Source organism: Mytilus edulis, chromosome 3, assembly GCF_963676685.1.
Source record: "Mytilus edulis chromosome 3, xbMytEdul2.2, whole genome shotgun sequence".
Lineage (NCBI taxonomy): Eukaryota > Metazoa > Mollusca > Bivalvia > Mytilida > Mytilidae > Mytilus > Mytilus edulis.
In genome coordinates, this window is record NC_092346.1 from 100,903,303 (window position 1) to 100,928,650 (window position 25,348).

At 33.3% G+C, this 25,348-nt stretch overlaps 1 protein-coding gene across 1 annotated transcript in view; it reads left to right on the forward strand.

The window, feature by feature from the left end:
• LOC139517989 (uncharacterized) overlaps positions 1 to 17,674 on the forward strand; it is a 43,388-nt gene extending 25,714 nt beyond the window's left edge. Inside the window, exons 12-18 of the mRNA XM_071309577.1 lie at positions 3,607 to 3,693; positions 4,457 to 4,499; positions 9,411 to 9,525; positions 12,609 to 12,690; positions 13,924 to 13,993; positions 14,950 to 15,053; positions 15,630 to 17,674. Coding sequence (XP_071165678.1) covers positions 3,607 to 3,693; positions 4,457 to 4,499; positions 9,411 to 9,525; positions 12,609 to 12,690; positions 13,924 to 13,993; positions 14,950 to 15,053; positions 15,630 to 15,903 — 775 coding nt within the window. The 3' untranslated portion in view covers positions 15,904 to 17,674. The remainder of the gene's footprint in view (positions 1 to 3,606; positions 3,694 to 4,456; positions 4,500 to 9,410; positions 9,526 to 12,608; positions 12,691 to 13,923; positions 13,994 to 14,949; positions 15,054 to 15,629) is intronic.
• Positions 17,675 to 25,348: the final 7,674 nt, after the last annotated feature.

The following is a 25,348-nucleotide window of genomic DNA, read 5'->3' on the forward strand; positions in this document are numbered from 1 at the left end:
CAATGTTTTATGGTAAGTGTTAAAATCTGTTTCATAGTGACCTATAATGATATTAGGCCTTCTGACATGTATGGTGCTCAATGTTTTATGGTAAGTGTTAAAATCTGGTTCATTGTGACCTATAATGATATTAGGCCTTCTGACATGTATGGTGCTCAATGTTTTATGGTAAGTGGTAAAATCTGTTTCATAGTGACCTATAATGATATTAGGCCTTCTGACATGTATGGTGCTCAATGTTTTATGGTAAGTGTTAAAATCTGGTTCATAGTGACCTATAATGATATTAGGCCTTCTGACATGTATGGTGCTCAATGTTTTATGGTAAGTTGTAAAATCTGTTTCATAGTGACCTATAATGATATTAGGCCTTCTGACATGTATGGTGCTCAATGTTTTATGGTACTAGTAAGTGGTAAAATCTGGTTCATAGTGACCTATAATGATATTAGGCCTTCTGACATGTATGGTGCTCAATGTTTTATGGTACTAGTAAGTGGTAAAATCTGGTTCATAGTGACCTATAATGATATTAGGCCTTCTGACATGTATGGTGCTCAATGTTTTATGGTAAGTTGTAAAATCTGTTTCATAGTGACCTATAATGATATTAGGCCTTCTGACATGTATGGTGCTCAATGTTTTATGGTAAGTGTTAAAATCTGTTTCATAGTGACCTATAATGATATTAGGCCTTCTGACATGTATGGTGCTCAATGTTTTATGGTACTAGTAAGTGGTAAAATCTGGTTCATAGTGACCTATAATGATATTAGGCCTTCTGACATGTATGGTGCTCAATGTTTTATGGTACTAGTAAGTGGTAAAATCTGGTTCATAGTGACCTATAATGATATTAGGCCTTCTGACATGTATGGTGCTCAATGTTTTATGGTACTAGTAAGTGGTAAAATCTGTTTCATAGTGACCTATAATGATATTAGGCCTTCTGACATGTATGGTGCTCAATGGTTTATGGTAAGTGGTAAAATCTGGTTCATAGTGACCTATAATGATATTAGGCCTTCTGACATGTATGGTGCTCAATGTTTTATGGTAAGTTGTAAAATCTGGTTCATAGTGACCTATAATGATATTAGGCCTTCTGACATGTATGGTGCTCAATGTTTTATGGTAAGTTGTAAAATCTGTTTCATAGTGACCTATAATGATATTAGGCCTTCTGACATGTATGGTGCTCAATGTTTTATGGTACTAGTAAGTGGTAAAATCTGGTTCATAGTGACCTATAATGATATTAGGCCTTCTGACATGTATGGTGCTCAATGTTTTATGGTACTAGTAAGTGGTAAAATCTGTTTCATAGTGACCTATAATGATATTAGGCCTTCTGACATGTATGGTGCTCAATGTTTTATGGTAAGTTGTAAAATCTGTTTCATAGTGACCTATAATGATATTAGGCCTTCTGACATGTATGGTGCTCAATGTTTTATGGTAAGTGTTAAAATCTGTTTCATAGTGACCTATAATGATATTAGGCCTTCTGACATGTATGGTGCTCAATGTTTTATGGTAAGTTGTAAAATCTGTTTCATAGTGACCTATAATGATATTAGGCCTTCTGACATGTATGGTGCTCAATGTTTTATGGTAAGTGTTAAAATCTGTTTCATAGTGACCTATAATGATATTAGGCCTTCTGACATGTATGGTGCTCAATGTTTTATGGTAAGTGTTAAAATCTGGTTCATTGTGACCTATAATGATATTAGGCCTTCTGACATGTATGGTGCTCAATGTTTTATGGTAAGTGGTAAAATCTGTTTCATAGTGACCTATAATGATATTAGGCCTTCTGACATGTATGGTGCTCAATGTTTTATGGTAAGTTGTAAAATCTGTTTCATAGTGACCTATAATGATATTAGGCCTTCTGACATGTATGGTGCTCAATGTTTTATAGTAAGTGTTAAAATCTGGTTCATAGTGACTTATAATGATATTAGGCCTTCTGACATGTATGGTGCTCAATGGTTTATGGTAAGTGGTAAAATCTGTTTCATAGTGACCTATAATGATATTAGGCCTTCTGACATGTATGGTGCTCAATGTTTTATGGTAAGTTGTAAAATCTGGTTCATAGTGACCTATAATGATATTAGGCCTTCTGACATGTATGGTGCTCAATGTTTTATGGTAAGTGGTAAAATCTGGTTCATAGTGACCTATAATGATATTAGGCCTTCTGACATGTATGGTGCTCAATGTTTTATGGTACTAGTAAGTGGTAAAATCTGTTTCATAGTGACCTATAATGATATTAGGCCTTCTGACATGTATGGTGCTCAATATTTTATGGTAAGTGGTAAAATCTGGTTCATAGTGACCTATAATGATATTAGGCCTTCTGACATGTATGGTGCTCAATATTTTATGGTAAGTTGTAAAATCTGTTTCATAGTGACCTATTATGATATTAGGCCTTCTGACATGTATGGTGCTCAATGTTTTATGGTAAGTAGTAAAATCTGGTTCATAGTGACTTATAATGATATTAGGCCTTCTGACATCTCTGGTGCTCAATGTTTTATGGTAAGTTGTAAAATCTGTTTCATAGTGACCTATAATGATATTAGGCCTTCTGACATGTATGGTGCTCAATGTTTTATGGTAAGTAGTAAAATCTGGTTCATAGTGACCTATAATGATATTAGGCCTTCTGACATGTATGGTGCTCAATGTTTTATGGTAAGTTGTAAAATCTGTTTCATAGTGACCTATAATGATATTAGGCCTTCTGACATGTATGGTGCTCAATGTTTTATGGTAAGTTGTAAAATCTGTTTCATAGTGACCTATAATGATATTAGGCCTTCTGACATGTATGGTGCTCAATATTTTATGGTAAGTGGTAAAATCTGGTTCATATTGACCTATAATGATATTAGGCCTTCTGACATGTATGGTGCTCAATGTTTTATGGTTAGTGTTAAAAATCTGTGTCAAAGTGACTTATTATGAAATCCAGGTATATATGAAAAAAACTTTACACTTTTTTTTATTGTGCAGTAATGCATTGTGAATACATTTATACCCCTATTCATGTGTACAAATTTCTAAATTATGTAAAGTATTGAAAAGAATTGGGGGGAGACCATCAAAATAGGATCTGTTAATAATGTTCTTTTGAAGTTTTAACGTGTAACATTTTTGGAGGTAATTAGACATTAGCCATTTTTGGCTGTACAACATGTCTATACAGTACGGCACAAGTTCTTCACTCTTTCAAAAGTTTTATTTTAAAATCATACCTCTTTACCTTTGTTTATAAAAAATTAGGATCTTTTAAGATTGATAATTCAAATTAGTAAATTAACTTATAAAGGAGGGATCAAGTGACCCCTTCTTTTAATCATGTTTTTGAAGAAAATCATGATATGAACTATGTTTTGGCGAATATTAAAACTGTTGTTAATTAAGACATCCCTTCAACTTTAGAAATGATTAAGTGTTCTCATAAGAAGTTTAATCTGGCTTTCTTGTATTTTTATGGGATATGTTTTATATCAGTTTTTTTTTTCATGCACAGGAATATTTCATGTGAATTCTTGTAAAGTTTTGTTTTGTTCTATTTGTTTGTAGGTGCTGGGCAGTGCTGGACATTGTCCCTCAGACATCATCATTCCCCTGTAAAACTGGTATTTGTCACAGTAATATATCTTTAGCCAGGTAGGTACTGGGCAGTGCTGGACACTGTCCCTCAGACATCAACATTCCCATATAAAACTGGCATTTACTAGTAAATATATTTCCATGTTGATAAAAAGTGTGTTTTCTCTTTTATGTACATCTTTGAATAATTGATGTATATATATTTTTATGCCCCATTTATAGGCATTATGTTTTTCAGTCTGTCTGTCTGTTTGTCTTTCCGTTCGTCTGTCCATCCGTCTGTCTGTCCCTCATCAGGTTAAGTTTTTGATCAAGGTACTTTTTGATAAATTTGAAGTCCATACAAATTGAAACATAGTACACATATTTCCTATAATATGATCTTTCTATTTATAATGCCAAATTAGAGTTTGACCCCAATTTCACAGTCTACTGAACATAGAAAATGATAGTGCAAGTGAGGAATCTGACACATTCTTGTTTATTATTAAATGAGAAGTGAAGGATTTATTCTGTAAAGGATTTGTGCAACAAACTTAACTTCTATCAACAACACTTTAAAGGTCACAGTATCAATATGATATTTACATTTTATGCAGCTATGTTGACATATCAAACACACTATTTCAAAGGGAGATAACTTACTTTGCCTACAAATCTTTCAGTTTGAAATTGATGTTGATAACATTGCAAAAGGTATAGCTATATAAAAAAAAAGTGTATATAAACAACATGTACACTGAATATTGTTATTAATACATTTGACTAATAAGGCCAATGACTTAAACTAATATATTTCAATAGATGTTTATGATTACAGATCCAAATCATTAGGAGAGATATCAACCATTCCATTAACAGAGGTAAGGTTGTAATTCAGTTTTATATTTAGTATAGATAACTGGAAAAATAGTTGAAAAAAGTAGATTAATAGTCAGTTATTATTGGTAGTATCAATCAAAAACAAAAGCTTTCTTTATAAAGTTGGCATGTTACAGAATAACAATAACATAAGCTCTTCAAACTTTTATAACTGACAAATACTGTTGATTCAATATTATTTGTGGGTTTCCAATTTTTAGTTGATTTTGTGATGAAAAGTTTAACCACAAATTTAAATGTCCAACATAGGACAACTTTAATAGAAGCTTGTATGCCGACTTTGGCTGGACAACTTTTATAGAAGCTTGTATGCTGACTTTGGCTGGACAACTTTTATAGAAGCTTGAATGCTGACTTTGGCTGGACAACTTTTATAGACGCTTGAATGCTGACTTTGGCTGGACAACTTTTATAGAAGCTTGTAGGCTGACTTTGGCTGGACAACTTTTATAGAAGCTTGTAGGCTGACTTTGGCTGGACAACTTTTATAGAAGCTTGTAGGCTGACTTTGGCTGGACAACTTTTATAGAAGCTTGTAGGCTGACTTTGGCTGGACAACTTTTATAGACGCTTGTAGGCTGACTTTGGCTGGACAACTTTTATAGACGCTTGTAGGCTGACTTTGGCTGGACAACTTTTATAGACGCTTGTAGGCTGACTTTGGCTGGACAACTTTTATAGAAGCTTGTAGGCTGACTTTGGCTGGACAACTTTTATAGAAGCTTGTAGGCTGACTTTGGCTGGACAACTTTTATAGAAGCTTGTAGGCTGACTTAGGCTGGACAACTTTTATAGAAGCTTGTAGGCTGACTTTGGCTGGACAACTTTTATAGAAGCTTGTAGGCTGACTTTGGCTGGACAACTTTTATAGAAGCTTGTAGGCTGACTTTGGCTGGACAACTTTTATAGAAGCTTGTAGGCTGACTTTGGCTGGACAACTTTTATAGACGCTTGTCGGCTGACTTTGGCTGGACAACTCTATAGACGCTTGTATGCTGACTTTGGCTGGACAACTTTTATAGAATCTTGTATGCTGACTTTGGCTGGACAACTTTTATAGAATCTTGTATGCTGACTTTGGCTGGACAACTTTTATAGACGCTTGTATGCTGACTTTGGCTGGACAACTTTTATAGAAGCTTGTAGGCTGACTTTGGCTGGACAACTTTTATAGACGCTTGTAGGCTGACTTTGGCTGGACAACTTTTATAGAAGCTTGTAGGCTGACTTAGGCTGGACAACTTTTATAGACGCTTGAATGCTGACTTTGGCTGGACAACTTTTATAGACGCTTGTAGGCTGACTTTGGCTGGACAACTTTTATAGACGCTTGTAGGCTGACTTTGGCTGGACAACTTTTATAGACGCTTGTAGGCTGACTTTGGCTGGACAACTTTTATAGACGCTTGTAGGCTGACTTTGGCTGGACAACTTTTATAGAAGCTTGTAGGCTGACTTTGGCTGGACAACTTTTATAGAAGCTTGTAGGCTGACTTTGGCTGGACAACTTTTATAGAAGCTTGTAGGCTGACTTAGGCTGGACAACTTTTATAGAAGCTTGTAGGCTGACTTTGGCTGGACAACTTTTATAGAAGCTTGTAGGCTGACTTTGGCTGGACAACTTTTATAGAAGCTTGTAGGCTGACTTTGGCTGGACAACTTTTATAGAAGCTTGTAGGCTGACTTTGGCTGGACAACTTTTATAGACGCTTGTCGGCTGACTTTGGCTGGACAACTTTTATAGACGCTTGTATGCTGACTTTGGCTGGACAACTTTTATAGAATCTTGTATGCTGACTTTGGCTGGACAACTTTTATAGAATCTTGTATGCTGACTTTGGCTGGACAACTTTTATAGACGCTTGTATGCTGACTTTGGCTGGACAACTTTTATAGAAGCTTGTAGGCTGACTTTGGCTGGACAACTTTTATAGACGCTTGTAGGCTGACTTTGGCTGGACAACTTTTATAGAAGCTTGTAGGCTGACTTTGGCTGGACAACTTTTATAGACGCTTGAATGCTGACTTTGGCTGGACAACTTTTATAGAAGCTTGTAGGCTGACTTTGGCTGGACAACTTTTATAGAAGCTTGTATGCTGACTTTGGCTGGACAACTTTTATAGAATCTTGTATGCTGACTTTGGCTGGACAACTTTTATAGAATCTTGTATGCTGACTTTGGCTGGACAACTTTTATAGACGCTTGTATGCTGACTTTGGCTGGACAACTTTTATAGAAGCTTGTAGGCTGACTTTGGCTGGACAACTTTTATAGACGCTTGTAGGCTGACTTTGGCTGGACAACTTTTATAGACGCATGTAGGCTGACTTTGGCTGGACAACTTTTATAGAAGCTTGTATGCTGACTTTGGCTGGACAACTTTTATAAACGCTTGTAGGCTGACTTTGGCTGGACAACTTTTATAGAAGCTTGTAGGCTGACTTTGGCTGGACAACTTTTATAGAAGCTTGTAGGCTGACTTTGGCTGGACAACTTTTATAGACGCTTGTAGGCTGACTTTGGCTGGACAACTTTTATAGACGCATGTAGGCTGACTTTGGCTGGACAACTTTTATAGACGCTTGTATGCTGACTTTGGCTGGACAACTTTTATAAACGCTTGTAGGCTGACTTTGGCTGGACAACTTTTATAGAAGCTTGTAGGCTGACTTTGGCTGGACAACTTTTATAGAAGCTTGTAGGCTGACTTTGGCTGGACAACTTTTATAAAAGCTTGTATGCTGACTTTGGCAAAAGCAGGAAATCCAATATATCAACAAAAAAGTGATTATTCCACAATCCATGAAAATTGGTACAAATGAAAAATAAATAAATCTACAGAACATACATTTACACAATAAGTATACACAATACTAATATTAAAACATAAAAGATAGAAAACATATACTACATATACTACATATACATAGTAAGGCAAGGCTGAACTAATTTAGATACTACATAAAACTCTGAAGCACAGCAATCGCATAGTATAAAAGCTTAGTAAATAAAGCACAAAAGAATAGTTTAAACAAATTTATTTTTTAAAGTGTATTTTGGACAAACAAAGAAGTAATGATGGACATGCTCAATATCTGACCCACAATGACAAGAAGAAGTACTAGTGGAAGTATAATAAACAGCAACACAATATTTTAAAGCTGTAACATAAAACAAAGATAAACACTAAGCTAGTATTACAGTATTGTGAATTTGTTTGTCCAGTTAACGATAGAAGGGACCATTATGTTACTGGTCTTTGAGTCCATTATATTATCTTTTTGTCTCTCCAATATCAGGTTAAAGTATAGGGTGTCTTCCGCCATCTTGGATTTTGAAATACCAGAAAACAAGGTCTATATCTTTGATAAAATGTTCAAATTTTGAGATAAGTAGGTAATTCATGTGTAAGATTTTTCATTATAATATAGAAAATGCAATGTTTTATCATATTATGGTTGTATTTTACCATTAACCGAATACTTTTGTTTGATTCAATTTTTTCCAACTTTGCCAAATAAGGGGAGATCACTCAAATGCAAGGGCAGATAATTCAGATTGTGTTATTTTACAATAGGATGTGTAAGGAATTTACCCATTTATTATGTAGCAAGAAAACAAGTTCGGTGACCCCCATTTTTCTTTTTCTTATCTGAAAGAATAATATTGCAGCCATCTTCTCATATTTTATCTAAAAATTCTATGGTATAGTTTTCGTTTAAATGAGGAAAATTGGGTTTTCCATGCATATTCAATACTAAATCTGACAATTTTGCACAACCTGTAGTGTGAAAATAAGTCCGGTGACCCATTCTTTTAATTAATGTTTTGAAACAAGCAGGTTATAAACTACATTTTGGCAAATTATCAAAAAATTCTATGGATTATAATTTAGACACCCCATCTACTTTAACCATGAATTTGGCAGCTTTTTTCAGTTTTTGAAGCAGACTAAACATGAAGATATGATAGTGCTTTTTATTACAATTTTTCTTTTAATCAATAAATAAAATCTCTCTTTAAAATAAGTAAAACTTTATAAGTGAGTATAGTAACTGAATTTCACATTAAATCAGTAGTGTCAAATATTGCATCACTTCCAGCAGTTAACAGTCAAAAAAGAAAACTTTTAGTATTTTTTTGGTAATAGAGACTTGACTTATAGATCAAATAGTACTTAAGGGATACCCAGCATATGACTGAAAAAGATTTGGCTTGCTTTTATTTTCAAAAAGTATTAACTTTGACTTGTTGACAAAAATATTTAAAAATCAAGAAATTTGAACAACACAATTTGCTGAAACAATTTTTGGGATGTCTGCAAATAGACCACTTTCGAGTTCATCCATCACCGGCAAAAACTCGTCAATTATGCACGCCTTTATGACGTCATTTACCAGATAGAGGGGATCGCCTGTATCCCTGAACTATTTACGTTCATCAAGCGTCTTAGTGATCGTCGTTGTGCAGGATAAACTAGAAATAATGGTTGTTCTGTAGGTACTTAATGACAATTCCCTAATGACAGCAGTGCTGATTGTCAAGTTTGAGAATTTAATTTGCTGAATAATTCGTACAATATAGAATTATAGTTTTCCAACCACTCGCTCAACATTGAAACGGAAGTGACGACGCCCCTAAACGCACAAATGACGTTCACTAAAACCAGAGTTTTTGACGGAAATGCATCGAACTCAAAAGTTGTCTATTGAAAAACACTTATTTTGATCATTGAGAGCTTAATTTCTATTTGCTAACAATATTTGATTAAAAAATTCAACTGAGTTTAAAACGTTATCTGTCATAGATATTCTGTACCCCCTTAAATAAATTGAGGAACTCATGTATTAAAATACTAACAATATGGTCTAATAATTTGTTGTTTTCCAGATAATTAGAACCAAGTATCCAGAATATACATGGGTGTCTTTGTTGGTTGAATCATTCATTGTAGTCAGTATTACAGTCTCATTCTTGGTTAGTGGAGCTGTCCTTTATCATACCTGTAAGTTATATTGCTAGGTAAGATGGTTTTCCTATAAATGGAGTTAAATTATTACATCAGTTTAACTTTGTCATGTCTGGTTAGTGGAGCTGTCCTTTATCATACCTGTAAGTTATATTGCTAGGTAAGATGGTTTTCCTATAAATGGAGTTAAATTATTACATCAGTTTAACTTTGTCATGTCTGGTTAGTGGAGCTGTCCTTTATCATACCTGTAAGTTATATTGCTAGGTAAGATGGTGTTCCTATAAATGGAGTTAAATTATTACATCAGTTTAACTTTGTCATGTCTGGTTAGTGGAGCTGTCCTTTATCATACCTGTAAGTTATATTGCTAGGTAAGATGGTGTTCCTATAAATGAAGTTAAATTATTACATCAGTTTAACTTTGTCATGTCTGGTTAGTGGAGCTGTCCTTTATCATACCTGTAAGTTATATTGCTAGGTAAGATGGTGTTCCTATAAATGGAGTTAAATTATTACATCAGTTTAACTTTGTCATGTCTGGTTAGTGGAGCTGTCCTTTATCATACCTGTTATATTGCTAGGTAAGATGGTGTTCCTATACATGGATGTCTTTTTTTCAATTACCATTAGCAATGGGTCTGGCTGACAAGATTAATCTGACATAAACTTCATTATCATGTATCTTTAAAAATGTTATTGTGATACTTGATGTAAAACCTTTATCATTAAGACTTTCCACATAAAGTCCATGGTCAGTAAAGCAGGAGAAAATTTTCTATCCTATTCTATTGTATTGTTAAATTGCTATGTTTATGCAAGATAAACAAGCTCCTCATTTTCTTGTATGCAAAACATGTTTTTGTTATTGCTAAAAATTTAATTGCTTAGGAATCCTTAAAATAAAATCTTGCATTTAAATTCCTTTCGCACTACTTCTATACAGTATACCCTAAAATTACAATAATTTATGTTGCCGTATTTTGTGAATTAACTTTAGTTTGTTTGATTTCAGTGACAGGATTGATGAAATCTTTATGGCCAAAAGATAACATTAATTTGTTTGATTTCAGTGACAGGATTGATGAAATCTTTATGGCCAAAAGATAACATTAATTTGTTTGATTTCAGTGACAGGATTGATGAAATCTTTATGGCCAAAAGATAACATTAATTTGTTTGATTTCAGTGACAGGATTGATGAAATCTTTATGGCCAAAAGATAACATTAATTTGTTTGATTTCAGTGACAGGATTGATGAAATCTTTATGGCCAAAAGATAACATTAATTTGTTTGATTTCAGTGACAGGATTGATGAAATCTTTATGGTTTGTTTGATTTCAGTGACAGGATTGATGAAATCTTTATGGTTTGTTTGATTTCAGTGACAGGACTGATGAAATCTTTATGGTTTGTTTGATTTCAGTGACAGGATTGATGAAATCTTTATGGTTTGTTTGATTTCAGTGACAGGATTGATGAAATCTTTATGGTTTGTTTGATTTCAGTGACAGGATTGATGAAATCTTTATGGCCAAAAGATAACATTAATTTGTTTGATTTCAGTGACGGGATTGATGAAATCTTTATGGTTTGTTTGATTTCAGTGACAGGATTGATGAAATCTTTATGGTTTGTTTGATTTCAGTGACGGGATTGATGAAATCTTTATGGTTTGTTTGATTTCAGTGACGGGATTGATGAAATCTTTATGGTTTGTTTGATTTCAGTGACAGGATTGATGAAATCTTTATGGTTTGTTTGATTTCAGTGACAGGATTGATGAAATCTTTATGGTTTGTTTGATTTCAGTGACAGGACTGATGAAATCTGTATGGTTTGTTTGATTTCAGTGACAGGATTGATGAAATCTTTATGGTTTGTTTGATTTCAGTGACAGGATTGATGAAATCTTTATGGTTTGTTTGATTTCAGTGACAGGATTGATGAAATCTTTATGGCCAAAAGATAACATTAATTTGTTTGATTTCAGTGACGGGATTGATGAAATCTTTATGGTTTGTTTGATTTCAGTGACAGGATTGATGAAATCTTTATGGTTTGTTTGATTTCAGTGACAGGATTGATGAAATCTTTATGGTTTGTTTGATTTCAGTGACAGGATTGATGAAATCTTTATGGTTTGTTTGATTTCAGTGACAGGATTGATGAAATCTTTATGGTTTGTTTGATTTCAGTGACAGGATTGATGAAATCTTTATGGCCAAAAGATAACATTAATTTGTTTGATTTCAGTGACGGGATTGATGAAATCTTTATGGTTTGTTTGATTTCAGTGACAGGATTGATGAAATCTTTATGGTTTATTTGATTTCAGTGACAGGATTGATGAAATCTTTATGGTTTGTTTGATTTCAGTGACAGGATTGATGAAATCTTTATGGTTAGTTTGATTTCAGTGACAGGATTGATGAAATCTTTATGGTTTGCTTGATTTCAGTGACGGGATTGATGAAATCTTTATGATTTGTTTGATTTCAGTGACGGGATTGATGAAATCTTTATGGTTTATTTGATTTCAGTGACAGGATTGATGAAATCTTTATGGTTTGTTTGATTTCAGTGACAGGATTGATGAAATCTTTATGGTTAGTTTGATTTCAGTGACAGGATTGATGAAATCTTTATGGTTTATTTGATTTCAGTGACAGGATTGATGAAATCTTTATGGTTTGTTTGATTTCAGTGACAGGATTGATGAAATCTTTATGGTTAGTTTGATTTCAGTGACAGGATTGATGAAATCTTTATGGTTTGCTTGATTTCAGTGACGGGATTGATGAAATCTTTATGGTTTGTTTGATTTCAGTGACGGGATTGATGAAATCTTTATGGTTTGTTTGATTTCAGTGACGGGATTGATGAAATCTTTATGGTTTGTTTGATTTCAGTGACGGGATTGATGAAATCTTTATGGTTTGTTTGATTTCAGTGACGGGATTGATGAAATCTTTATGGTTTGTTTGATTTCAGTGACGGGATTGATGAAATCTTTATGGTTTGTTTGATTTCAGTGACAGGATTGATGAAATCTTTATGGTTTGTTTGATTTCAGTGACAGGATTGATGAAATCTTTATGATTTGTTTGATTTCAGTGACAGGATTGATGAAATCTTTATGGCCAAAAGATAAAGAGTCAGCGTATAAATCAAAGAAGATCTGTTGTAATGGAGAATGGTATGTAATATGAATTTAGCCTAGATAATAACTATATATCTTTACATGAGAAGATATCAAATAATTATAAATAAAAATTAAAACAAAGTCATTTAACAAAGAGCCTGATCAGCAAAATGTTTATATAATTGAAACTACCAATTCAACCTTTTCAGATTGATTGATTGATTGTTGGTTGATTAACGTCCATTGGCAAATATTGCATGCATATTCAGGAGGTTGATACTTTTCAGAAGCAATTGCTCTTAAATATGTTTTACCATTTTAAGTAGAAGTAGACTTGAAAATCTTCTGTTATCCTTATAATACAGCCTGTTGTTTCTTTAGATATAAAGACCGAGAAATAAATTTACAGTTAGGCTTTAAAAAAGCAATCACTTACATCAACCACAAATTGTAATCTAATCTTATCTTTATTAATTACTGACCCAAAAGGTCTGAACATCCATATAATAATATGGAATTGTATTTTGCAGTGTGTGCAATACTAAAAGAATTGTGTAATAAACATATGTATATTAGAGTGTAATTAAGAATTGTTTAATTCAGTGTGTGTGTTAAAAAAATGTATATTTCAGCTTGTTGAATAAAAAATTGTATGTTTCAGAGTTTGAAGTGTATATTTCAGTGTGTGTAAGGAATAATTATATTTTTCAGTGTGTGTAATTTAGAATTTTACATTTCAGTGTGTGTAATAAAGGATGGTATATTTCATTGTGTAACGAATAATTACATTTTTTAGTGTGTGTAATATATAATTTTACATTTCAGTGTGTGTAATAAAGGAATATATTTTTCAGTGTGTTGATAAAGAATTATATATTTCAGTGTGTGAAATAAAGAATTTTATATTTCAGTGTGTGTAATATGGAAATTTATTTTTCAGTGTGTGTAATAAATAATTATATATTTCAGTGTGTGTAATAAAGGATTGTATATTTCAGTGTGTGTAATAAAGGATTTAATATTTCAGTGTGTGTAATAAATAATTATATATTTCAGTGTGTGTAATAAAGGATTTTATATTTCAGTGTGTGTAATAAAGGATTGTACATTTCAGTGTGTGTAATAAATAATTATATATTTCAGTGTGTGTAATAAAGGATTATATATTTCAGTGTGTGTAATAAAGGATTTTATATTTCAGTGTGTGTAATAAATAATTATATATTTCCATGTGTGTAAAAATAATTAGATATTTCAGTGTGTGTAATAAATAATTATTTATTTCAGTGTGTGTAATAAGATTGTTTCCCTGTTTCTGTTCAGTATTGTATTCTTAGTAGCCATGTTAGATCCAAGAGTAAGTACACTAGACTAAGTTTAACCAATTTACAAAAATGATCATAATAGTTTATATTTTTAATAACAAACAATATTCAATGAAAGAAAACTAGAAGTTATGATCTATAGATAAATATTTTTATCTAAATTTTCTATAGTTAGTTATGTACTCATAAAGTATATATTTGTGTTTCGAACATTTTCCTATTTCAAATACAAAATTATAACAAATACAAAAAATACTATTTGGATCAAACTGAGAAAAAGTAATATAGAAATTCTAAAAAATGATCAAAGTAAGCCCTTATTTTATTTTCAAGATTTTTACTTTTATCCTTCCAGAAAATTGTATATTTATTATACATGTTGCAATAAAATCTTTCTTTGAGAAAGTTTGCATATTTGTTCAATTTTTATTGTGAAACTGTTGATGTTTTATAATGTTTTGGCTTCCTAAAATGAAAATGGCTGCCTTTGGATTGTGTATTATAGGAATGGTAGGAAGTACCAAAGTTCTGAATTTTATTATTAGAATCAAAATAATTCTATCATACCATGCTCTATGCTCATTTTAACATGGGTAAGCATTAGATTTGTCAATATTTTACACCTTATAACTGCTCGGCATAAAGATAGGGAATAAATAAGGCCTACCCATGATAAAATTAGCATAGAGAATGGCATGAAAGAATTATTTCTTAATTCAACTGATCAATTTTTAGCTGTTCTGTCTCTGAAAGACTAAAAAAAAAAAAAATAACAAGCAAAATTCAATTTATTTTACATTGTCCAAATCCAAATGATAAAATCTTATAATGTGCAATATAACCAGATGAGTGTCCACAGCTGATTCCATCATAATTTACCAAAAGTTTTGAATGTGTCATTTTACTTGTTTATTTTTAATGTTACACAAATGGAAGCTTTAAAATAAGTACACAGTGCTAATAATCTAAGTTCATGTTTATTTTTCAGGGTTTTGTAGAAATGTTGGAAAAATACTCATCATTGACAGTTAATTTAGAAGCTGGATTATTTGTATTTCTAATGATGCTAAGTGCAAGGAAGAAATATACATTGTAAGATTTTAGGATTATTATATTATTACATACATCCTTCAACCGAAGTTGCCAATCTCTTATAATGAGAAATTATGGCATGACATGACACATATGATAAAATTCAAATAAAGACTCATAGCAAGATTTTTGCTCCATAAATCTTCAAAATAGACCAAAGACAACTTACTGAAGTATTGTAAACTTGAACTATTATTTAGGTACCTATTTTTCATCATACATGTTTTGCTAGTTTAGAACATCAAAGTCTGATACATTCTCATGACGATTACAGTATTTGTTATCTATAATTGCCAAGGACCATGTGTAAATGATATTTGCTACAGATTGAAGAGTGCCTCAGTGCTGATATTATTCGTATATAGGGTATAATTTTTTAACACCTGGCAGGCAGAGTGTAGTCCGAAAAAAAAGAATTTATTAAGACCACAATGATTTTCTTTTATTCACATTAAAGTTCTTTTCCTTAACATTTTGATAGATACCGAAATTGAGTACCAAGAAGTTTTTTTAAAACCAATTACATGAACAACTAAAAAATGTTCATGAAATTTGATATTTGATTTCTTTTTTCAGACAACAGAAAATTTGCGTTCGGATTCCTGGATACATGAGACCATTACAGTTACTTATACCATTGTATTTTGGTTTTGCTGTAGTTTATGATCTATATAGTGCAATAAGTGATATAATCCTAGAAAGTTCACCAGCAAGGATAAATTCTACTCAATTAAATAACAGTGTTATAGAGAAGGTTACACAGATATTGAACAGTCTTGACACAACATCTAGTAGTGTTCAGCCTTCAACTCTGCCACTCAATTCTACAAACTTTACCAACGTTTTTTAATTACATTGACAAATCAATGGAATTTTATGAACTTTAATGACTGCTCTTCAATATGAGATTTTATTTTTATTTATTTTGTTTGTGTTCATTTGTTTAACTCATTCTTTAAGTGTTTCTATACATGTATATTTGAAACCAAAGTTCTAGGGAAATCAATGGTATCTGTGTTATATTTAATGTTGCTCAATGTGTAATGTCGCTTTTACAAAGTAGAAATGGCAAACTCAGGTGTGGTGTTTCTGATAGAACAGTGCTTTTGTTGTATATTCAATCATATTTCTTGTTTGATAACAGCCAGGATTGTTTGGAAATTTTCAAATACAGTTTTATTAAATAATTTGCATATTATTTAACTGATATGTCAGAAAGTGTACCTATTTCAGTGCAAGTACCTGATCCAACAGGTTTAGTCACGTTTGTCCAACATTTGATAATTGAGCAAGAAGGTTGTGGGTGTCCTTTTTGAAGTACAAAGGGTTATTTAAAAGTGTTTGCATAAGGTGATTTTTTAATGTTTAAAGTATATGTTATATTTTTGTAAAGTTTTTTTTATGTATTTTATAATATTGGGAAATTGTGAACTCAATTTGTATTTATTATATATTAATGATTTATTGTAAAAAGTATTACAAGAACTCCAGAACAGTGTATGAGAATGAAAAGATTACTTTCAAATATATATAGGAAGGTAGAGCATATTTTTTTAAATATTGGCTTAAACCAATTAGATGTTTTAGCTTCATTCGCTTATTAAAGCTGATAAAATATAGTGTTTTTTTCTAAAAACAGACGATTGTACTGAAATAAGTCATGCTACAATAATATACAAACAGTATCATTTATAAATGAAGATTGTTTAGAAATGACAATTTTTAGCATCCTCGTTATTGTGATAATGTTAAATCTTGTGTATATAAAACAAATTTATAAGAGGATTGTTTTTCAAGTAAATGTCAAAGCATGGAGACAATTTTTATTGATACCTGTTTTTTACTGACAATTTAAAAAATAACAAAATTAATTAGGTCCTCAATGGTACTATATATATCTCCTCAATGAAACTTATAGTTTCCAAATCATTCCATTCAGGTTCTTATTGATTCCAGATGATCTGAGAAGTCAGTGATATGACAGTTGTTATATGTGTTTGAGTTTTTTGATTTTGCAATTTGATAAGGGACTTTTCAATTTGAATTTTCCTTGGAGTTATATGCCTGAATTTTCCTTGGAGTAATATGCCTTTGTCTGAATGTTATTTGCTCCTAAAAGGGATATATAATATCAAAATATTCAAAAGATGATAAAGACGACTAACTTGCTCATTATTAGAGTGTTTTGTTTATTGTTTAGGAAGTTTAATACTAATTGTGCAATAATAGAATATGTGATTATGTACTACAAATAAATGAATTTGTTAAAAAATAATTGAAGTATGCCAATTATTGTGTCATAAACCTGATATATCAGTGAAAAGGTAAACTAAAATTATTTTCGTAGGACACTTTTTCAAAATTGACACCATTTCAGTGTTATATCAATTCAATAGAAATAATATGTTTTGACCTACATCATTTTTGGTATGATATTTTTTGCAGAGGAAAGTTAGATTTAGTATTTATTAAATGTAACTTTAGGGTTTGGGCTACTGTCTTTTTTAAAATATTTTATTATTAGAATAATTGCATATTATAGAAAGTATTTTTGATCTGAACATTTTAAATTATGATCATACAATATTTATTTATCTTTATTAATAAATATATTAAAATAATGTCTACTGATTTGCAATGTGGTACATAGATATTTCTATTTTTGTATTGTTTTTATCTTAATTCTCTCTCTCTCTCTCTCTCTCTCTCTCTCTCTCTCCGGTATATATATCAATTAACAACCTACTGATTTGTTCTGAAATGTATTTAGGCATTCAGAAGTCTGGTTTGAAATGGCCATTAGAAAATTGATATTTTTTAGCAATAATTTAGAATAACAATGAAACATATCTTCAGAAATGTTTTTTATTTAAAAGAGTAGAAAATCGTATTCTGCAGTAGTAGCGTAGTGACGTCAATGCAAAGTTAAGTCGACCTCAAGGAACCCTACCACAACGCAGGGTTCCTTAAGTTCTTATGGCAGGAAAGCTATATGCAATCATAACAGGTGTTATATATTACCATGTCAATCTCATCTACTCTAGTCAGAACTGTTCTAAATGAAGTCGACCAGTGTTTACAATGTAACCATTAGGTCAATGGAGGTTACAAATGTACCTTGATTTGAGAGTTTCTGAAAATGATGATTTATTATAGTTTGTATGAGTGTAACCAATGTAACCAATGTAAACATTATGTTATTGGGGGTTACAAAACAAGGTAACTTTATTATGGTGCACATTTTGTGCCTTATCTGGTTGTGTATTATAATCTATTGGTACTGAATACATGATTGATTGATTGTTAGTGCTTTAACACCACATTTGGGATATTTCATGGCGGTCGATTTTTGTGGTTGGGGAAGGGGTAGTACCCGGAGAAAAACCACCAACCTATGATTGGAAAACTGATAATCCTAGCATGTATGTGTGTGTACTGGTAGATTCCTCCATATTCAAAGCACCCCTCAAGATCTGCGAGGGTACATTGGAATCCATGCATGTGCACTCCCAATCGGGATTAATAGAAATGAGTCGCTTACATATTTACAACAATAATTACAAGGACAATTCCAACCCCAGCACTAAAATGGAGTGCTAGGACAGCTGTAATTCTGTTATTAAGATTGGAGTCGAGTGCCCCCGCACGAGCGAGGTTAGAAGTCACAACCTCAGTGTTGACTGGCTAATGATAACAGTAGTAGAACTCCTTTTTTTCCTTGATACTACTTAGACCACTTGGCCACCGAGGGAGGGTCTACCTGCAAATATGAAAAATACGATATAGATTTACAAATCACTTTCGAGACATACAAGTCAAAGCGTATGTATCTGTATTTCCCACATCTGTATATGGATTGGTACGTCACATATTTCTTTTGTTATTGTGTGACGGGTTAGTCTGCGCATAAATTAGTCGTGGTTGCTGAGGAGTGCTGATATAAACTCCTTTGCTGTAGTGATGCACACTACCGAGTCCTCTATAGGTGGTTCCAATCTACTGCGGTGCACACAAAGATAGAGTTTTTGTACTGGTTGGTCCTACTGTTGGAAACTATGACCGCTCGTTTGTTGTTACAGATTTGTTATTTTATAATGTTCATGGTTGCAAAGTTATATGTTGTTGCTTTTATTTGTTGTTTGGGTCTATGGAATTTTATTAGATTGTCTGGAGAAAGCGCTGGTATCCTCCCATCCCGTTCCTTGGTGGACCCCACATTCGACTGATGCATTAGTTGAGTGTTCTATCAAGTTGGACTGGCATTTTTCTTTCGGTCCATATTTCATATTGGTTTATTTTGTGCAGGAGTCTATGATGAGGCACAGTATCGATTACCTTGGGGAAGTCCAGAGTTTCTATGTTCACCTGGTTTCCTTTGTCGTATTACTGGAGCATGTCGTGGATTGTGATGGCAAGTTGGGTCTCAAAGGAATATCCGGATCTGAAGTCATGGTTTAATGATGTTAATACGTTATCCTGTTCAATGTGTTTTAGCATATGTCTGTATATTATGTATTCAAGTAGCTTACAGGGTACTGAAGTCAGTGAGACAGGCCTGTAATTTTCAGCCGCATGTCGATCTGCCGTCTTAAATATACTGGAGATGTTTGCATATCTCCCGTCATTTGATAGGGTACCACTGTCTAGGGATAGCAGGAATATCGATGTCATTATTTGTGCCAGATGTTCGGCGCATTGTTTTAATACTCTGTTCGGTATATATGTTGTCTGGACCAGATGCTTTGAATGGGTTGATATTTTGTAGCAGCTTTTTAATCCTTCTATTCTGATGGTGATTTTAGTAATGGAGTCTTTTACCCTGATATTTGTTTTTGGTAATGTTTGTTTAACCCTGTATGCTAACATTGCCTATGTAAATTTTAAAATCGTTTGTATGCACATTGAACGACAAATATATGTGACGTATAAAGTTTTCTGACGTCAGACACTCAAATCAATGAATGTGTTCGTAGATAGTAGATGTTTTTGTGTTCTGTTAAATTGTTCCTTTTAAAATTGTTATACGATGATGACTGATGTACCCATATTTTGACTATTTTATTTATTGTGTCTGTTTACAATGTAACCATTAGGTCAATGGAGGTTACATTAAAGTGAGAGGGTTAGCGCTATAGAACCAGGTTTAATCCACCATTTTCTACATTTGCAAATGCCTGTACCAAGTCAGGAATATGACAGTTCTTTTCGTTTTTGATACGTTTTGTTATTTGATTTTGCCATGTGATAATGGACTTTCCGAATTGATTTTCCTTTAAGTTCAGTATTTTTGTGATTTTACTTTTTTTTTTTTGGGGGGGGGGGTTGTTTCCTTTTTGAAGACAAACGCAAATTGCTCCAGTAGAATTTGGGCTTTCTCCTTGCTGTCATTTATAAGTGTCCTTGTCTCTTTAGTGGTGCAACTCCAATGTTGTCTTGCTTCCTTGACTTGACATATTTCCAAAATGGTTTTGTGTTGTTCTTGTTAATTCCTTCGATTATAGCGTTGATAATGTAGTTATGTTCTGCTTTCCTGATTTCTGTCTTGCAATTTTGTTTATAATGGTTGTAATTTGTTCAATATTTCGTTATTTTCTTTGGGGTTGGTTGTACAGGTTTTTTTTCTTCAGCATTTTCTTGAACTTGTGGGTTATCCATGGCAGTCTGTTGTTTGATTTGACTATTTTAGATGGTAAATTTTTGTCTAGGCAGGCGAATAGGTGTTTCTTAAATGTCAACCAAGCTTCGTTGATATTTTGATTGTTTTGGATATTCTTCCTTATTTCTGTTGTCAGTGAATCGACATCTTTATTCACTTCATCTCAGTTGGCTCTTGCCCCGGTGTACACTTTTCGAGGGTTGGATTTAGAGTAAAACGGTTTGATGCCTGGGTCGGTTATGATGACGGCGTGATCAGATATACCTGGTATGCTCGTTGATGTTTTCATTAGCGACGGATTTGTTGTGAATACAAGGTCCAGTAGATTGTTTTCCCTTGTTGGTTCTTCGTGGAATTGTGTAAGACCAATTGAGTTTTATTTATGAGCTGTTTTTGAACAGCTGAATTTTAGGCATCTTTCTTTATGGAGAGGTTTTCCCACATTATGTCTTCGCAGTTGATATCGCCTGCTAGTTTGATGTTGCTATTTTTGTTCTCCTCTGTGATTTTTTCCAGGGATTTTTCGAGTTCTTTTAGTTGAACTTTGTTTCTGTGTGGCATGTATAATGAGCTAACGATTAGATCTTGAGCTGTTTTTAGTTTGAGGTTAACCCACTCAATCTCGCATTTTGTTATGCATTGTGGTTGTTCAGTGCCAATTATACTGTTGTGGACTAATATGAAAACTCCCCCATAGGTTCATCTGTCATTCCTGTATGATGTATAGTTATCAGGAAATACTTCTGCTGATTTTATCGCATCTTTAGTTCGATTCTTTCCGGGTTTTACCCCTTTTAGCCAAGATTCGGTTCCTATTATGATATCTGGCTTTGTGTACTGTATTGTAGTTTTAAATTCAGAGGTTTTGTCTTTAATACTTCTGCAGTGTATTGTCATGATTCTGAGGTTTCTTTTATTGTTGATGTTGTAGGGTGGTGATGTTATATCCTTTATGCTGGTTTTTGTTTTGTTTACATCAGACTGATTTTTGGTTATTGATTTATCGTTTGGGCTGCTTGTTTCTAATGGACTAAATGATGAAGAAAAAAAGTCCATGAAGCTTAGATCTTTAGTAAATGATTCTTAATTATAGCTTATGTTTTCTATCTCGTATGCATGATAGAAGATCCATTTAGGCTGTCACATTTGCAACACATCCATTGCACATTTGACCTTTGTAAAAGTTCATACTCTGTTGTGCATAATTCGATGCATGAGCGGTGGTGCCAAATACTCAAACAGTCGCAACATATTCCCTCTGTTGACCATGTTACGGGTCTTTCACATAGACCAAATGGTAAGACATTTGCTGTTTAAAGACCTGGGTTTGTTTCTATGTCACCTGATAGTATGATGATGAGTAACATTGTTGTAATATTGTTCCTTGCTTGTACTGGTAATAATAATGGTCTTTTGCCGCTATGATGTAATTTCGGGCTTCGCAAGTTGACCAGATTTTGTTTTGATGACCCTGTTTGTGCATATATGATATGCAGAACTAACGAGCTGTCTAGAAAGAGTAACAGCGTGTACTTCATTTTGTAGATGATATAGCAAGGGATATCCTTACTGATTGTCTTATGGTTTTCAGTATGTACAAGCTAGCAAGAAAAATCCTTACTGATTGTTTCTTGTGTTACGGTCCAATGTAGCAAGGGCGATCCTTACTGATTGGTTCAATTTGTATGTAAAATGTAGCATGGGAAATCCTTACTAATTTTTTATCGGGTGACGGTCCAATGTAGCAAGGGATATCCTTACTGATTGGATTGGTTGTAGTTGATGTTTTTAGCATATATAGCAAGGGATATTTTTACTGATCTGGTTTCCAACAGTTGATTAATGCATGTTTAGTTATTTTCCTTAGCCATACTTTAGCTAGAAGTGGTCCTGGGTGTATCCCGTCAGCATATAGCCAGAAGCTGAATGCTTTTCTTGTTGTTGAAGTCCTAGTTCTTTTGTTTTTGATTGTTTTTGAATTATGGATGATGTCAATGGTAAATAATGGCGAGTATATTAATCCGTCCTTGTTGAGATTTCTGATCTTTTCGTTTAGTTTATATATTTGTCCTTCTAGTTTTTTTGTCGAGCCTGCAACTTTTGTCGCAGAAAGCTCGACATAGGGATAGTGATCCGGCGGCGGCGGCGGCGGTGTTAGCTAACTTCTTAAAAGGTTTATATTTTAGAAGGTGAAAGACCTGGATGCTTCATACTTTGTATATAGATGCCTCATGTTACGAAGTTTCCGTCAGTCACATGTCCAATGTCCTTGACCTCATTTTCATGGTTCAGTGACCACTTGAAAAAAAAGTTCAAAATTTTTGTAATGTTGAATTCTTTCTTATTATAAGTAATAGGATAACTATATTTGGTATGTGCGTACCTTGCAAGGTCCTCATGCCCATCAGACAGTTTTCACTTGACCTCGACCTCATTTCATGGATCAGTGAACAAGGTTAAGTTTTGGTGGTCAAGTACATATCTCAGATACTATAAGTAATAGGGCTAGTATATTTGATGTATGGAAGGACTGGAAGGTGTACATGTCCAACTGGCAGGTGTCATCTGACCTTGACCTCATTTTCTTGGTTCAGTGGTTATAGTTAAGTTTTTGTGTTTTGGTCTGTTTTTCTCATACTTTATGCAATAGGTCTACTATATTTGTTGTATGGAATGGTTGTAAGGTGTACATGTCTAGCGGGCAGATGTCATCTGACCTTGACCTCATTTTCATGGTTCAGTGGTCAAAGTTAAGTTTTTAAGTTTTGGTCTTTTTATCTAATATATGGCAAAGGTCAACTATATTTGTTGTATGGAAATATATTATGGTCTATATGTCAGTCCCGCAGGTTTTATTTGACCATGACCTCAATTGTACAGTGTTAAGTTTTTGTGTTTTGGTCTATTTTTCTTAAACTATAAGTAATAGGTCAACTATATTTGTTGTATGGAAGCTTTGTTAGCTGTACATGTCTGCCTGGCATGGTTCATCTGACCTTGATCTACTTTTCATGGTTCATTGGTCTTTGTTTAGCTATCTTGGTTAATGTTAAGTTTATGTGACTGTTGTAATCAAGCTTTATACTTAGGACTATCAACATAAAATCACTGATTAGTAAAGAAGGCGAGACATTTCAGTGTGTGCACTCTTGTGTCTTGTTCCTTGAAGTTTTCTGGTGTTTTATGATCCTTGTTGTTGTTGTATTCTAATATTGAGTAGACTGGTATTTCAAGGAAGGTGACTACAGCCAGGATATTGTTTGATCAGTTCTTTGATTTTCCCCAAGGTATTCAGCAACATTGTCAACAGCGCTGTCCGTTTCTGATGTTAGTACCGTGTACTTTTGTGTTGTTGTTAGGTCGCAAGTACCATACCATAGATATAACCAGAGTTGACCGTGTTTCCTATTAGTTGTGCCTAATGTTACTTTTCCGCCATTTGTAATCTTTTTCGGTAGTTTCACCTGATTTTGTCCACCATTTTAGTTTGATTCTAGGGGGTTGCTGATTTTCTGTTCTAACCACTTTACTTAACTGTCAGAAAATACGACGGGATATGCGCTCGTTCACCTATAGGTAGTTCGAGTTGGCGCTCTAATTGCTTCAAAAGTTTGGTTTTGACATCAAAGTGTGTAGGTATGCACTGAGTCGTTGAAAATACATAGCAAGGGAGATCCTTACTGATATAAAGCAATGTGTAAATAAGACTAAAGTTGATTTGGATTGAGGATGTTGATGTATAACGGTTTCCACGTTGGTTTTGTGATTTGGGCTATCCAGATTTTCGTAGTGGTATATTGGGGAAAATACACAGCTTGACCCGTCGTATCTCCTACATATGCGTGATACATGAATACTGGGACTATTGTGCTAGTATAATAGTCCCAGATGAATATAACATTGTATTGGTATTGTATTGAAGCAAAGAGAAAACACTTGGCGATGTATTGTTGATCAAGGTGAATATGAAATAAACTTTTAATTTATTATTCCGTTCCGTTCCGTTCCGTTCCGTTCCGTTCCGTTCTGTTCTGTAAATACACTGGAAGATGTTATCGCCAAAAGCAAATCAGATGTTGTTCATCTAGCCAGCAACAAGTGATCGGCACTTAAAGTTAACCAGTGAGGGACGTTAACCACCGAGGGTAGTAATGAATATTCATCTTTAACGGATGCTTGACATCGATGTAAATAAAAACATGAGAATGGTTACCGGAGTCAGTTGCAAGTAATGTGTGTCAACGTCAGATCAAATTATAATGTTTTCTACTGAAAATTAAAAAAGAATGAAATTGAATTGAATGGAATGGAATTGAGCTATGTACAATGCAGTATTAGCAATTAGAATTAGAGTAGACAAATTCTCTGAAACTGACATTATCAAGATGCTTGATTTCTTGATTAACAACATATTTGTAACGTTCGGAGGACGTGTTTTTCAACAGACTGTCGGTATTCCAATGGGAACCAATTGTGCCCCTCTTCTTGCCGACTTGTTTCTTTATTATTAATAGGCTGACTTCATACAGGAACTTCTTAAGAAAGATAAGAAGTTAGCAATATCCTTTAACTGTACTTTCCGCTATATAAAGATGATGTTCTTTCATTAAAAAATTAAAAATTTGGTGACTATGTTGAA